General features: G+C 55.5%; 1 protein-coding gene across 1 annotated transcript in view; it reads right to left on the bottom strand.

The window, feature by feature from the left end:
* Nucleotides 1–1525: 1525 nt before the first annotated feature.
* MEI1 (meiotic double-stranded break formation protein 1) overlaps nt 1526–16372 on the bottom strand; it is a 37597-nt gene continuing 22750 nt past the window's right edge. Inside the window, exons 12-22 of the mRNA XM_040986840.1 lie at nt 12776–12941; nt 11358–11456; nt 9393–9503; nt 8627–8787; nt 6794–6875; nt 6458–6633; nt 4200–4281; nt 3648–3754; nt 2806–2937; nt 2511–2623; nt 1526–1760 (exon numbers count right to left, since the gene is read on the bottom strand). Of these exons, the coding sequence (XP_040842774.1) occupies nt 1685–1760; nt 2511–2623; nt 2806–2937; nt 3648–3754; nt 4200–4281; nt 6458–6633; nt 6794–6875; nt 8627–8787; nt 9393–9503; nt 11358–11456; nt 12776–12941 (1305 nt within the window). The 3' untranslated portion in view covers nt 1526–1684. The remainder of the gene's footprint in view (nt 1761–2510; nt 2624–2805; nt 2938–3647; nt 3755–4199; nt 4282–6457; nt 6634–6793; nt 6876–8626; nt 8788–9392; nt 9504–11357; nt 11457–12775; nt 12942–16372) is intronic.

Genomic DNA, 16372 nt, shown 5'->3' with positions numbered 1-16372 from the left:
CCAGGGCCTGTGACCAGCAGGAGCACCATACAGGCCCAAGCGATGGCAGGAGGCAGGAAGGCGGGGCAGTAAATGTGCTCAGCACAGGTGAGCATCTGGAGCCCTGAGTGAGAGTCCTGCCCTGCCTGAGCCGGGGGCTCTGGGCAAATGGCTTGACCTCTCTAGTCCTTGTCTGTGAAATGGGCCTGTAGGGGGCCAAGGTGAAGCATTGTTCCCTGGGGAAGGTGGGACCCATCAAGGGCATTACCGTTCAATTCCTCCTCCCAGGAAACAGCCAGCTGAGGACCAGGCAGCCAGAGAGGCAAGTGGAACTTCTGGGGCCTGAGTTTCGTTGTTGTTGTGAGGGCGAGAACGGAGGCAGGGCGGCCCCAGGGAGAGAGGGCTGGCTGTTGGGAGGGGGAGAACAGGTCGCTATATGCAGCAGACAGTAATCTCTGCTTCCTGGAACACACAGTGATGGAAGGGAGACGGTCAGGTGCAGTCTCACCCTCGGCCTCAGCTGCCCTGTTTCACTCCTGCGGAAGCCAACAGTGGCGGGGGCTCGGCCGGCAACTCACAGGAGTCTGTTCTACCCTAACTCCGGTGCCCCGGCTGCCTCCCCTAACTTTCTCAAACAACAGGGGCTACCCTCAGGCGACAGCTGTCCCAGGGCGATACCGGGGTGCAGTGAGCAAGAGGTCGCAGGGGTCACACAAGGAACTACCCGCCCGCAGATGCGGGACTCGGGTCCGCGGAGACCTCCTTCCCGCACACTGCTGCCAGCTCCGGGGCCCTCGGTTCCCGCACTCCCCTCCGCCAGCACCTACCAGATCCGGCGGGCAGGGACGGGATGGGCAGGCGGGCGGGCACTCAGCTCCAGGGTCCCCCCAGCCAACAGCACAGACGCCCGACTCGGTGCAGCCGCGAGCCGCACTTCGGGGACCGCCTCCGCGCCCGCCCGGGCCAACGAGCGCGGGCCGCGACCGCCGCGCTCTGCGGACCTCACTTCCGGCTCCTCCCCGCGCTGCCAGCCGGTGCGGTCCCCGGTCCTCCGTCCCGCGGATGGCCCGGGGGCGCGGCCTCGGGCGAGGGGTGCAGCCGGCAGGTGGAGCCTGGGGCGCTGAGCTTCCACGTGCTCGCGCCAAACTCTTTTTTGGGGGATCGTGTGTGCAGCGAGATTTCAGCTCTCAGGATCAACGGAGCAGGTGGTGACATACACTTTTTCAGATTTTCTTTATAAAAGAAACTAGTGGCGCCTGCAGTGCAGAGTTGGGCCGCCCCACCCCAAGTTCGTAGGAAGAGGGTGCCAGGTTGGTTGCTGGTACCAGTTCCGGGTGGGGTCCCCATATGCAGAGCTCAGCTGCTCAGCCAAGCTGTGAGGGACCTGGGGTCTGGGAACAGGGACCCCAGGAGAGCTGAGGCCCAAGGCGAGGGGCATTTCCCTCCACCTCATGGGTGTGGCCTGACCCGTGTCCTCTGAGGACCCTGCCACATGCTGCTCGCAGGACACAGCCGCCCCCTCTCCCCTCCAGCTGGCTGAGGCCTACCGCAGGAGGCAGGATGGGCCTCAAGTCCAGCGTGCCCCTGAGGCCACGTGTGGGTCTATAATTTTATTGCGATTCCATGTCAGAGGTGCAACAAATGGGTCCAGTGCTGCTCAAGTTTGTTTGTTTGCCTTTACTCTTACTTTCAGGTCTGAGTTCTCTCAGTGTCCGCTCCACCCCACCTCCCCGGCTCGGTCTCTGATGTGGGGCAGCGATTTGGCCACCCCTCCCTGGCAGCTGGCAGCGGCAGATGAGAGGAAATGGCAGAGAGTGGAGGACCCACAGGGATCACACGGGCAGGGACGGCCATTCGAGAACAGGGGTGCTCTGGGGGACGCTGGGATGGATTCTGAGATGTGAGACAAACAGGGACCTATCACACGGCACAGAGAAGGACGAGGGCTGGGGAGGCAGCTGGCAGAGGTGGGGAGAAAACACCCTCCTCCCCAAGTCCCCCTCCAAGCAGGAGCACCACCACACCGCTCAGACAACCCTGGACGCAGCCTGACCCTGCCAGAGCCCCCCAGGCTTTCTCTGGGGTCTGTGACCACCCAGCACCGGCAGGCCCGGGCTGAGGAGGATCCTCATTTGGACCAGGACAGTCTGTCCTGACTTTGGAGATGGGCAAATGTGAGGTCCAGTCTGATGGTCTCACTGGCTGCAGGATCGTCTGTGGCCTTTCCTGGAAGGGCAGCAGGAGTCCTCCCAGCAGACGCTGACATGGCTGTCCCCTAAGCCAGGTGCTGTCCTCAGCTTTACACCCTGTAACTGCCCAAAGCCTCGTGCCAACCACAGGAAGCAGGTGCAGCAGCTACCTTCACATGCCTCGCTGCTGGGAGGATTAAATACCCAGCAAGTGATGTGCCTGGCCTGCTGTCCCTGTCGATTATGAATTATCCTTGCAGACCCTACTTGCTTTAGGGGACGGGGCTAAGGAAAGACAGCCTCCCATGGCCTGGGGACCCTGCCCAATGTAAGAAAGGATACAGCATGTCCGGCGGGGGTGGCTGGGCAGAGGAGGCAGCAGGAGAAAGGCCCTCCAGAAGGGCCTGCAGTGTCTTGGCTGTGCTGTGGTCAGTCAGGAGGCCCGTATTCTGGACCTGGAGGCAGAAGAGGGGCAGGGGAGGCAGGCCTCTCAGTGCCCACTCCATACAGACCCTGCTAAGCTCCCCCACCCTCGCACTCCTGGCCTCCCGCCACTCAGAACACCCACCCTCCACAAGTAAGATGGCCCTGAGGGTCTAGCCTCGTGGTGGACACCTGCTGCTGTCTTCCCACCCACCTGCAGGAAGAAGACACGCAGGGCCTGGAGCGTGCTGCTGGACAGGGTGGACGGGTCAGCCACAGCCGCGCCTTGCAGAATGAGACCCACCTCCTCGCAAGACAGGACACTGCTGCTCCGGTATCGCACAAACTGGCCCCGAGAGAGAAGCCCCAGACCACTTCATTCACAGACACGCCCTGCGTGGCCATTCTGAAGCCCTCGGCACCTGCCTCAGAGCCGGGGCAGGGTGTGGCTGTGACACGGGAGTGGCTGACTGGGCACAGCTGGTGCTACTCAGGCCCTGGGTCCGGGCTTCCTTCCCTCTAGGCTCATGTGGCACTCTCAGGGTCAAGCCAGAACGAGCCGTCTGCAGCTACCCTGGCACAGTGGTGAGGCATCTTCTCTCCGCCTGCGACATCCTTCAAACCTCGGCTAAGATGCACACTCACTGCTGAGCAGCGATTCGTCTTGTCTGCTCCCACGCCAACCACCGATGCTGATCCACGTTGTGCGCAGGCTCGCAGCTATGTTGTTCAGTCAACGGGCACTTGGTGGCATCTCCCCTGCTGGGCCCCTCCTCAGCCAGTCAGTCCTTGGCTTACTCATCTAATTCCTTCTCTAGACCGAGAGGTCCCCCGAGGCAGAAGATCTACACCCCGTGCCTAGCAGGCCTGGCATGTGCATGAGATATGCAATAGAAAGGCTGCCAGGGGACCCACGGCTGTAGACATCTCGGACCAAGCCTCCTGCAGGGGAACGGCGCACCTAGCCTCCTGCCTCCCCTGAGAGTCCCCGGCCCCTCCTGCGCCACCCGGCTCGTGACGCTCCTCAGGGCAGTAGACCCTCCCCTCTGCTCTTACCAGGGTCATGAGTCTCAAGACCTCAGGCTGCAGGAAGGCATTCTCTCCAGAATCCAGGAGGGTAACCAGCAGAAATCGGTGCCAGGGCTGGGAGGCCACGTGCAGGGCTGCAGGAGACACGTCACCCCAGGGGCGTTAGTGCTGCTTTTCCAAAGACCCTGGGACACTGCCAAGGAGGGCCTTCCCTGTGACCCTCAGAAGGGGCTGCTCAGCTGCAGGCCGAGCGCAGTGGGGCAGGCTGACCTCAGGAAGTCTCCCTCTCCCAGGGCTCCTGCCCAATCTGTTGCCTGGTGTGGTGAGACTGTACACCCTGGGGTTGTAGCAGACAGACATGCAGAGGCTTGTGCCGTGTGAGGGCATCACAACCTCAACTGGGCACAGCCTATGACCTCTCTGGACCTCAGTGTCCTTGCGGTATTATTCAGAGAATTAAACAATGTGAGTATGAATCACACAACGGCGAGTGGCAGCCTGGGGCGGGAGGGTGGCAGGGCTGGCTCCCTCCACTCTCCCATGAAAACATGGAAGAAAGGGGTACAGGGGGTTTCCTACCCATGTCTGGGCTCCGGGCGTGTAGGTAGTCAAGCAAGGACTCCAGACAGCCAACACAGGCCTGGGACAATACAGGGTCCTTCTGCAAGACAGACACAAACATGCCCACAGCGTTTCCGTCGACCCATGCATGCTTCTCGGTGTTGCTGCCAGTAGGATGCCGACCCCCATTCTACCCCCAGGGCTGCCCCCCACCCAAAGGAACCAGCCCCCGGGTTGCCCCAGAGAGGAACTTTCTTGTTCTGCTCTTCCTAGCCACTCCCCATTTGTAGCCCTAAGTCACCTTACAAGCTCTGTGGTCCTGTAGCAGAGCTGTATGACAGGAGAGTCCAAGGATGAGAGGGAGTCGGAAGGTGAAATGTGCAGACTCCGTGCACATTCCTTTAAAAATAAGATTATCATTTAAATGCTACAGTTCTTTGCTTGGGAGCCATAGTGAGGCAGAGATCCTCCATGGGCTGGCTCACTCCCCAGAAGCCTGCAATCACTAGAGCGAGGCCAGGATGTAGTCAAGAGAAGCCAGATGTGCAGGTGGGTCTCCTGCGTAGGAAACGGGGACCAGCCTTGGGCCATCAGCAGCTGCCTCCCAGGGTGTATGTCAGCATGGAGCTGGACCAGAAGCAGAGCTGGGACTAGAACCCAGGAACTCCAAATGCCTGCCCTGCCAGTGCTGCTTTCAGTTCAACGCCCAGTCTCCTCTTGGGTGCCCTGGGCCTGCCATCCTACAGAGTAATCTTGGGCCTCTGTCTCCTGAGCACTCCCTCCCCTGATGGAATCCCGGGGTTAGGAGGCACAGCACAGGTCACCCAGACTCATAGAGTTCTTAAAGGGGCTGGAGGGCCACACCTGATTTCCACTCAGAAGCACCCAGCCTCAAGACACTCTTCTCCCTTCCTGCCAGAGTGGCCCCTCCACCATCAGACAACGCTGGCCACGGGGGTGCCCACAGTCCTTTTTCTCCTGGATGCCCTGTGATCCAGCATGATGCCCCCTAACACCTGTTACATCCACATTTCCACTAACTCTTTTCTGTAGTGGACCTCACTCCTGGATACACAGAAGCTGTTCTTAGAGGGCCACGTTGCTTAGTGCTGACTAGTTAAGAAGTGATTTGCTGGGCCCGGCGCAGTAGCCTAGTGGCTAAAGTCCTCGCCTTACATCCACCAGGATCCCATATGGATGCTGGTTCGAGTCCCAGATGCTCCACTTCCCATCCAAGCTCCCTGCTTGTAGCCTAGGAAAGCAGTCAAGGACGGCCCAAAGCCTTGGCACCCTGCACCCACATGGGAGAACTGGAAGGGGCTCCAGGCTCCTGTCTTTGGATCAGCTCAGCCCCAGCTGTTGTGGCTACTTGGGGAGTGAACCAGTAGACAGAAGATCTTTCTGTCTTTCCTTCTCTCTGTAAATTTGCCTTTCCAAAATAAATACATAAACCTTAAAAAAAAAAAAAAAGATCCAGCAGCCTTCAGCCTAGCACTGGCTCAACCACTCCAGATATGTGCTCCTGACAACACCCCTCTCTTGGGTTTAATCCACGTGCTGTGAAAATCTGACTACATGGGGGTTGTCAGGTGAAGCCACTGCCTGCAACGCTGACACTCTGAGTCCCAGTTGGGCTGCTCTGCTTCCAAGCCAGCTCCCTACCTGGGAAAGCTGTGGAAGACAGCCCGAATGCTTGGGCCCTGCCACTCATGTGGGAGTCCTCAGGCTGCCACCCTGGCTCACCCACTCAGCCATCTGAGGAGTGGACAAGCAGATAGATCTCTGTCTCTCTGTCTTTCCCCATCTCTCCTGTCACCCTACTTTTTGAACTAAACTGATACATTTTAAAAGAAGAATGACTGTATTCCTCCACCTAAAAGAGAAGGCGATGGCCCAGGCCTGGTCCACCAGAGCACCCCAGGCTTTGGCCATGGTGTTTTGGGTATGACTCACAATAGGCTAATGCACTCACTTCCTGAAACTACAGAGACTTTCTTCCTGCCGGAGGGGCTAAGAGTGAGGCTGCAGCAAGAGAAAAAGCAAGGTTCTGATGACATCCTCTGAACGTCTGGGCCCACCTTTGCCTGAAGCCAGGACTGACCCCGGGACCTCACAGGAGCCAGCCCGAGTTTCACTTTTGTCACTGTAGCTTTAAAAGCCTCAGCCATTCTGCAGACCCTGGTGGGAATATGGGCCCTAACAGGCAGCCACCCTTTCCTGCCATTGTCCTGGAGAAGCAGGTCCCGTGGCCAGGACCCACTCTGCAAGGACCTTACCTTCGCCAGGAGGTTCTGCAGCCCAATGAGCAAGGACAGCACTTGGGACGTTCCCAGAGGAGCCAGGACGGTGTCCCCAGGGGTGGGTGGTGGCCGGGTCTCTGAGGGCACCAGGGCCACCAGGCGGGAGGAGAAGCTTTGCTGCAAGGCCGTGCGCAGGAAGCATAAGATGGCGGCTGAGGGGAGGAGACTCCTTACACCTCGTTCCTGGTCCCCTGCCCACCTCCCACCCCGCCGTGTCACAGGAGGGGGAGACCATGCTGATGAGATCGTTATAGGACAGCCTTGAGCTGGCCTGGCTCACCCTATCTCAGAATTTAGAGGTGTGGGCCATACCTGAGAGCAGTGCACCTGTTTTCTTTGGAAAGCTGAGGGCCTTCAGGACTTGGTCCAGTTCCACAGATAACGTCTGGTGAACCTGCCAAGGAGTAAAGGGCTGATCATCCATTTCTTGGAGCTTGGGTAAAAAATGGCTGGCCCTAGCAATCTTTTCTAGTTTCCCACCACATACCTGCTGGTCCCAGGGTGCCAAAGAGGCCCGCAGAGTCCCCAAGCCTGGGCAGTCCTGGCTTCAGATTGTGGGGAGGAGAACCAAGCGCATTCCTAGAGAGTTCTTTTCCTGATCTCACAGCCTCAGTGGCCTCCCTCTGGGAGCCTTCGGCAGGCTCCTCTGTGGTTCAGACTCTGGGCGTAGCGTGTCAGCTAGAGGACACTGCACCTGCCTAGGCTTCCTTCACTGGTGATCACACCACCTGCCTTCACTCCCGCCAGAACTCAGCAGAGAACAGTGGGCAGAAAATGTGCCTTCACGTTGTGTCCAGCCTCGTCCGGATGGCGTGCTAACTGAGGTGGCAGGCTCACGGCTGCAGGTCTGCTCTGCTTGTCCAGAGATATGCCCAAGGCAGGAACCCGTCCACTCCACCTGGCTCTAGCAAGGGCCCTCAAGGCCAACGCTGGCTGATGAGGGCAAGGCATTCAAACAGAACTAACATGTAGAAGACATCTGAATCTGAGTGCAGCATGATATGTGAACTGTACTCCTGTTTGGCTTTTTCTAGAAAGCTGGAACTGTCCCCAAAATAAAGTCTGCTCGTAATAAAACAAGCAAGCAAACAAAGGTATGGGGATGGGAAGGGACACAGTTAAAAGAGAGGACAGGGAAGGGTGGAGGAAATGGCAGGCAGGAAGGCCACAGAGGGCTGGGCTAAGAGGAAGACAAAAAGGCCATGGCAGGAATCTGGGGAGACTGTGGCTGCAGCAATGGAACATGCAAGCAGGGAGGAGTCTGGAGGCTGGGAGAGCTTCCAGAGACTCTGTGGTAAGGCCAACCAGCAGGCCTGAATTAGGGAGTGGGTGTCAGGAAGTTAACTGAGCACGTATGGGCTAAGGGGCCAGGGCAGAGTCCTGAGGTGTAAGTGTGGACCCCACCTCTGGGAGAGGCGTGGGCAGACTTCATAGAAAAGCAGGGAAAGCAACCCACCTCAGCTTGCTGCCACCCTGGGCAGACACCTGGCTGGGCAACAGTCCCCAGACTTGTCACACAGGGTACTATGATGGTGCCAGGAAGGGCCTGTAGTGAGGCTGAGGGCATGGGGACTGATCTGGGAATGTGGCCTGGTTCCTCCAAACAGCAATGACAGCAGCACACCACGTATGGCACGTCAGGGTCCCAGGCTGGCTCCTGGCTCCTGGCTCCCTGACCAGTCTGACCTATTCTAGACTCACTGAGCCTCTGCCCACTCCAGATGGGTATACCACATCCTACACTCACGCGAGCCTTTGCTTGTGTTGTTCTCCCAGTCTGAATGCCTTCGGTCTTTGCCGAGTACAACTGCACTTAGCTTTCAAGGCACTGCTTAAAGGCTGCAAGCTCCTAAAGGGTAGGGTACTCACAGTGTCCTTTTTGTATTCCTCTCTGCCAAGAATCCAGCCTCCCATATAGGGGATCCCTGGGCATTAAATAGGCCATTTTGAATTAACCTCACAATGACCCTGGATTTTTTTCTCGCTTCGTCATAGGTAAGAAAGGTGAAGCTCAGAGAGGGTTAAACAGTTTATCGAGGTCTCACAAAGCCAATAAGCCACAGAACTGGGACCACACATCAGGGACCTTCATTATGCCTTTGAGTGCCACCTCATGCCACGAAGCCACAGGAGTCACCCACTAACCTGCAAACTGCCCTCGTGCTGCTGGGCAGAGAAGGAGGCGGTGAGCAGCCAGGCAGAGCAGAGCAGCGTGGTCATGGGCCTGTCCGTCTCCTCCCAGGTGAGGGCCAGCATCTTCTCCAGAAGCTCCATGAGGGCTGTACTGCTCAGGAACACGGCAGCCGCTGCAGGGGGCGGGCAGAGCAGAGGCCGCGTGAGTGACACAGGAGTCCTAGCTGAGTGCTCCACTCGTACAACACAAAAGCAAAGGATCGGCTTGTGGCTCTGAGGGTCCCAGCTGCATTCCAGAACCAGAGGTTATTAGAAGCAGAAAGGACCTTAGGGCCACCAGTAACACACACACACACATACACACACCCCCCTCTAGTTATTATTTTTTTTAAGATAGAAAAATTGGGGCACAGCAGATTAAGATACCAGCCAGGAATGCCAGCATTCCATACAAGCATCAGTTTGAGTCTGGGCTGCCCCACTTCCAATCCAGCTTCCAACTAATCAGCCTGGGCAGTGGAAGATGTGCCAAGGACTGGGACTGCTGCTACCCATGCAGGAGACCCACATGGAGTTCTAGGCTCCTTGCTTCAGCCTGGTCCGTTCCCAGAAATTGTGGCCACTTGGGTAACGAATCAGTAAGTGGAGGCTCTTTCTCTACCTTTCAAACACATAAATACATCTTTAAACATATTTTTTTAAAGACGGAAAGATTGAGGGCAGCAAGGACCACAGACACTGGCCAGCATTCTTCTCCTCATCCCAGCGAGTCCCACACCTCTTTTCTGACTGCTGGGCGTAGTCTGCTGAAGGCTCCAATACAGGAAGTTGAAGGAGGGCTGGAGGATGTCCACGTCTGTGGGGCTGCACTTCCCACACAGCTTGCTCACTGTAAGAGATGAGAATGTCCAGGTAGCTAGGCGCCACATCCCATGGCTTTCAGCACACACCAGCATTCTTCTCACAGGTGATGGCCTGAGACTGGCTCACTTCAGATGTACAAACTCGGTGTCCCTGACATTTCAGCCAACGGGACGTAGCTGAGGGCATGCTCACACGTCTTCCCTCTGGGTAAAGGCCAGGTAAGCAGCCATGGCCACAGGTCAGCAGCTGCAGGCCAACCACAATGGACTGTGTGCACTGAGGAGGTTAAGGATGTTAGCACAGACCATTCAGGTCAACAAGCCCCTTTAACAGGTCCTTGCTCTTGGACACCATCCAGCCCTCACTCGCTCCGGCAATGTGGTATTCCATCCCAGGAACACTCTCACAGTGGATGTATGGTTCCTTGTGCTTGCCATGAGCTTTCCCACATCACCTCCATCTGTTCACTTCATGTCAGCAATCAGGATTTCGCTTTCAAGTTCACCTTCCTGTGCGGCCTTCCTAGACTCTCAAGGCAAGACTGGATGCCTCGTCTGCATCTCCCCAGCCCTCGTCCTCCGAGCAGTTACTACCACGAAGGGCAGCCAGAGAACGCTTCCCTCTCCTGGAAACTGCCACTCCCACCCCATCTCCCCACACCTAAAACCTAAATCTCCATCCATGTTTTGTATGCCACATCACACCCTGACTTCTCATCAGGCTAGTGTCAGCCTGGTGAGCAGCCCCACTCACTGCCTAGGTTAGCACCCCGTGCTGCTCTGACGGAATCACTCAAAGATGGCTTATCTGTGTCACACGGAGACTGAGGTCTGCTATGCGTCCCTGTCATCTCCCTCCCAGCTTGACCTGACGAGCACCACGCTGAGGCTGGGCCTGCGCACCACGAGGACTGGCCTCCACATTGTGAACACCTGCAGACCCTGAGATGAATCCTTTCCTATTTTTCAACCTTCCCTCAGCACAGCTTTCTTTGATAATTGCCCAAAAGTAGACACTGTAGCCATGCAGTCTCAGGGAGGCTTGGGATGGGGAGGTAGGCGAGCCTAAAGATCTGAAGGTAGATCAACAGGCTTGATCAACTGTGGGGTGAGGCCGGGCTGCGTCTGCCAAAGCTCTGCTGTGCGGAGAGGACGTCATGTGTCTCTCTGTGTGAACCAGGCTGGGTGCTCCCAGCTCAACGTGTCTCTCTCTGTGAACCAGGCTGGGTGCTCCCAGCTCAACGTGTCTCTCTGTGTGAACCAGGCTGGGTGCTCCCAGCTCAACGTGTTTCTCTCTGTGTGAACCAGGCTGGGTGCTCCCAGCTCAACGTGTTTCTCTCTGTGTGAACCAGGCTGGGTGCTCCCAGCTCAATGTGGCTCTCTGTGTGAACCAGGCTGGGTGCTCCCAGCTCAACGTGTCTCTCTCTGTGTGAACCAGGCTGGGTGCTCCCAGCTCAACGTCTCTCTCTGTGTGAACCAGGCTGGGTGCTCCCAGCTCAACGTCTCTCTCTGTGTGAACCAGGCTGGGTGCTCCCAGCTCAACGTCTCTCTCTGTGTGAACCAGGCTGGGTGCTCCCAGCTCAATGAGGGAAGTACTTTGGTTTCACTCAGGAAGAATCTAATGTCCACGAGGTGAGGTGAAGTGAGGTGACCACCCGATGTCATACAGCAAGTGACTGAGCTGAGATCCAACCCCAACCTCCCAAATATGACCATAAAACACTCTAAGAATGTTCCAACATGCTCCTTAGCAAGGAGCCCCCAGGACCAGACAAGCCTACTAGCTTCCTACAAAGGGATGCAAAGCACACTGGCACCGAGGCACCCCCATTGCATGCCTACCCTGGGCCCTCGGGCACTGTCCCGAGCAGCCAACGCACCTTGGTGAAGTAGCTTCATGGCCATGCTGTCCAGCTCTTGCTCGGCCTTGCTCCTCAGCTGCACCAAGGAGAGGAGGCTCAGCAGCAACGGCAGGTTCCCTGAGGCTGTGAAGAACAGGGGGTACTGGGCAAGGAGCCGGAATGAGAAACAGCTGGCTCCCTGTGGCATCCACCCCTATTCCTCCCTATTCCTGAATTCTCCCTTCCCCACTGGGGACTGAGGTAACTGGGCCTCTGGATGCCAATGCTAGGAAGACACTAAGAATTCATTCTTTCACTTGATCCCATCAAAAACATTGTGAATCAGGGGATTTAGTTAAGCAGCTGAGGCTTAGAGAAGCTGAGTGGTATCTCCAGGGTCTTGCAGGCAGTAGGTAAATGTTTATGTCCCCTCAGAACTCATGTGTTGAAATCCTAACCCTCAGTGTGCTAGGATTGGGATGTGGCTGACTGGGTCATGAGGGTGATACCTTTGTGAATGTTGTTGGTGCCCTTTTGCAAGAGACCCTGGGAAGCTGCCTCCTCACCCTTCTGCCACGAGGACACAGCCAGGTGGCCATCTATAAGCTGGGAGGCAGGTTCTCATGAGACACCACGTTGGCTGGTACCGTGATGTAGGGTTTTCTCAGCCCCAGATCTTTGCTGCTTATCAGACAATCTATGATACTCCATTCTAACATCCTGAAGAGTCCAAGAGACAGTCAAGAGACTTGGGCCTAGATCTGAATCCAATGCCCACAGCCTTTCCACTGTGTTTCCATGCGCCTTATGGGTTTCCAAAAATCTTTTGCAAAGGAAGAACTCCACTCCTTCAGACACCCTTGAATCCACCTCCAGGGGTCAGTCAGGACTGGAACCAAGGGATCCACGGATCTCTTACCACTCTCTCCTAGACATTTAACTCGTTCAGATAAAGTCACACCAATCCTAACTCTTACTCTCTCCCTACCAGACCAAACCTCAGCTTCCTTGACCCCAGGGAATCCCATCACAGATTTGGAAGCCACCATCCCAGCTTTCCCTAGGAGCTTCCAACACAACACAGGTCCACCCCCTCCATGGGCCCTGCTGGCTGTTGCTGCCCACCCAAAGCTCTCCCAGAGTTCCCACTTTCTTCTTCCCACTGGGGGCTCCATTCCAGTGACAAACAGCTCTGGGCACATGCCGTGCAGGGTGAGGATACACATGCACATCCTAAGCACACCCACGCATGTGGGATGAAACACACAGCAAAATAAGTATTTTGTGTGCCCACTCTCCAGAGAGAGCAAGGAGGGGACGATTGTGTAGCCTGATGCCACAGGCATCTGCCTTTCCTTCTGCAGAGAATCCCTGATGCTCTGCTAGAGCAGGTCTGAGCAGGGCAGAGGTCAGCTCACTCTCGGCTGACAACGTCCTCCCGGCCCCTACGTACTGACCTCCTGAGGGGGAGGCCCCGTGCTCCACCAGCAGGTGCTGCAGGATGAGCAGAAAGTGGCCTCGGATGAGACCCCCCACTTGGACATCCTCGTTCCTCCGCAGGAAGGTCCTCAGGACAACCAGCACCTTGCGAGCTGTGTCCACTGGGCTGGAATAGATGAGGTCCTGAGCAGGAGACAAGGAGAGCCAGAGCTCACCTTTGGGGACAGGTGTGCCAAAGGTTCTGCTGGAGGCACTGGCCCCTCACAATCAGCCTGCACAATAGTCCATCCCAGATGGGAACCATATACGCAGGGAAACTGCACATCTTGCCAGAGGTCAGTCACAGAGGTCAGTAAGTGGCACAGACAGGACTGGAGCGCAGGTCTCCTCACGCCAAACCCTGAGCTCCTTCCACATCCCAGGAGGCCTCCCTCTTCCAGATCCAAGTATTAGGGTCAAACAATGTGCTTTTCAGTGCGCTCTCTTCTTAAAGAAGAGAGAGGAAATGAGATGACATTGGGTAGAGAGAGGACACACTAGGGCAGATTCAGAAGGAAGTGAGGACCAGGTCAGGCCCCTTCCCCGCTTGTTATTTCTTCAGTAGCTGCCTCCTTCTGCCACAAGCTGTAAAGGCTTAGGGTTCAGAAAACGGGAAAGGACATGGTTTTTAATTTTTTTTTTGAGCATATGTCAAAGGCAAAATTAGTCCAAAGCTTCACCAGCTGCTACCCCACTGATCACTCTTGGCACCTACCAGCTCAAACTAGCCAATTCCTTTGGACAGGCTAACACGGCCAGCCAGTTAGAACTGGTGCAGTGAACTCAAGGTCATGCTGATTCCCTCGCTCTCACAGGGCATGTGGCCAGAGAGGCCCTGATATGCTGACCACAGGGCAGGCAGGGGAGGATGAAGACAGGGAGTATCTGTACAAGTTCCCCTGGCTATGGGAAAACCACCACAGCAACAACTGCCACCGCTCAGCGAGGGCCTGGTAATGTCAGGGGATCCACAGTTCTCACATGGCAGCTGCACATGTGAGTGTGTGTGTGTGTGCGCTATGCCTATCTGGTAATGTCAGGGGATCCACAGTTCTCACATGGCAGCTGCACATGTGAGTGTGTGCGTGTGTGCGCTATGCCTATCTGGTAATGTCAGGGGATCCACGGTGCTCACATGGCAGCTGCATGTGTGAGTGTGTGTGTGTGTGCGCTATGCCTATCTGGTAATGTCAGGATCACACTGTAGCTGCATGTCTGTGTGTATACCATGTCTATCTTCACAATAACTTTGAGTTAGGTGCCATCCCAGTTTTTCAAATGAAGAAACGGGTGCTGATTCATCAAGAAAAGAATAGAGATTCGAATGTGAGTTAATGAAAGTCAGGGATTAAGCCTGTTCTACCTTTGTTCCCTTGTATGGGCTTATAAAACACCTCTGGAAGGGTAGGATCACAGAAGAGGAGGCTCGAGAGTCTAGATCAGTGCATCCCACCCACGTCCTTCACAGAGCAGGAGGCCTGAGCCAGAGGAGGAAGTGAGCTAGCCAAGTCCTGAGGCCGCAGCCCTGACCCCTTTCCTGGTCTCCTTCCTCCACTAGTACATCCCTGGCCTTCTGCCACAGACCTAGTTCTTCAGAAAAGGGAGTTGGTGGAATTTTGTAAAAATCATAAAAGCAGGAAGGGGGATGGGAAGAGAAGCACACTCCCGTCTGTCTGCAACAGCCAGCGGGCTGGACTGGGCCAGGAGGCAGCAGCGTCACCCAGGTCTCCCACATAGGGGACAGGAATCTAACCATGTGACCTACCAGGGCTCTTCAGGGTCTGCATTTCCAGGAAGGTAGAGTCAGGAGCCAGAGCTCAAGCAACGCACCTGTCCAACACCCATCCCTAAGCTCATTAACTTTTTTTTTTTTTTTTTTTTTTCTAAAGATTGGTAAACCCATATCTTTTTTTTTTTAAAGATTTATTTTTATTATTTTTTCATTGGAAAGGCGGATATACAGAGAGGAGAGACAGAGAGGAAGATCTTCCGTCCGATGATTCACTCCCCAAGTGAGCGCAACGGGCCGATACTATGCCGATCCGAAGCCAGGAGCCTCTTCTGGGTCTCCCACGCGGGTGCAGGGTCCCAAAGCTTTGGGCCGTCCTCGACTGCTTTCCCAGGCCACAGGCAGGGAGCTGGAAGGGAAGCGGGGCTGCCGGGATTAGAACCGGCGCCCATATGGGATCCCGGGCGTGCAAGGCGAGGACCTTTAACCACTTGCGCCACCGCGCCGGGCCCAGCTCATTAACTTTTAAAAAATGCTTTTGTTGTTGTTTATTTGAATTACAGAGAGAAGAGAGAATCTCCCATCCATTGGTTCACTGCTTAAATTGCCACAATGGCTAGGACTGGGCCAGACCAAAGCCAGGAGCTTCCTCTGGGTCTCCCATGTGGGTACAGGGGTTCAAGGCCTTGGGTCTTCCCTACCGCTTTCCCAGGCTGTGCGCAGGGAGCTAGATTTGAAGTGGAACAACTAGGACTCAAACTGGCAACCATACCCGATGCTGATACTGCAGGCTGATATTTAGCCTAATGAGCCATTGTGTCAGGCACCAACAAAGTCATGACTTTTAAAGGTCCAAAAGGGGGCCTGGTATGGTAGCCTAGTGGCTAAAAAGTCCTTGCTTTCTACATGCCAGGATCCCATATGGGCACCAGTTCTAATCCTGGCGGTCCTGCTTCCCACCCAGTTCCCTGTTTGTGGCCTGGGAAAGCAGTCGAGGACAACCCAAAGCCTTCGGACCCTGCATCCATGTGGGAGACCTGGAAGAGGCTCCTGGCTTCAGACAGGCTCCATTCTGGCTGTTGCAGTCCCTTGGGAAGTAATCAGCAGACAGAAGATCTTCCTCTCTGTATCTCCTCCTCTCTGTAATCTTCCTTTCCAATAAAAATAAATAAATCTTAAAAAAAAAAAGTCCAAAAGGAAAGGAAGGGGCTACTCAGCTTCTGGCGGCCTGGGGAAGTGTGCACTCCACCACGCAGAATAGCGTGAAGGCTCTGCAGTCTGCCGCCCAGAGCAACCTCGAATTCTCAGGGACTGGACCACACAGGGAATCAACAGAGCCCGTGGAACATCACTGCTTTTCACATCTGCACAGCCTACCAGACCGCCCGTGGACAGGAGCGACAATAAGCTGCTTTGTTTTCTGCTGTTAATTACCCACATCAAAACCAAAAATTGGTGCCACCACATATTTTTAGACTCCTCTGTCCTCCTGGGGCTGGAAGCTGATAAGAAAATGGCAGGAATTATATATTCGAACAGACAACAAACATGTTCCTTGTTTTTTTGTTTTTCTTTCTTTTTTTAACTACTGGTGTTTCTAGGATCCCACTGAGTGAAAAACTCATCAACTTGGAACTCCAGTCACGGCCATGACTCTTACTGGCTGTATGACCTTGAGGAATTCAATTAGCCAGGATAAAGGACGTGGCACCAACCCTAGAACCCAATGTCAATAAAACTATTTCAAAGTAACTACTATGTGTGGGGAACTGGCCCTGAATCCTTCAACTGTAGAAAGAAGCCCGATTCGCCGGTTCTAATCCCGGCAGCCCCGCTTCCCTTCCAG

The sequence above is a fragment of the Ochotona curzoniae genome, unplaced genomic scaffold, assembly GCF_017591425.1.
Source record: "Ochotona curzoniae isolate NIBS_2020 unplaced genomic scaffold, NIBS_Ocur_1.0 contig_1014, whole genome shotgun sequence".
In the NCBI taxonomy this organism is placed as follows: Eukaryota; Metazoa; Chordata; class Mammalia; order Lagomorpha; family Ochotonidae; genus Ochotona; species Ochotona curzoniae.
Note: the sequence above shows the minus strand (reverse complement) of the source record. Positions and strands in the feature narration are given on the sequence as shown.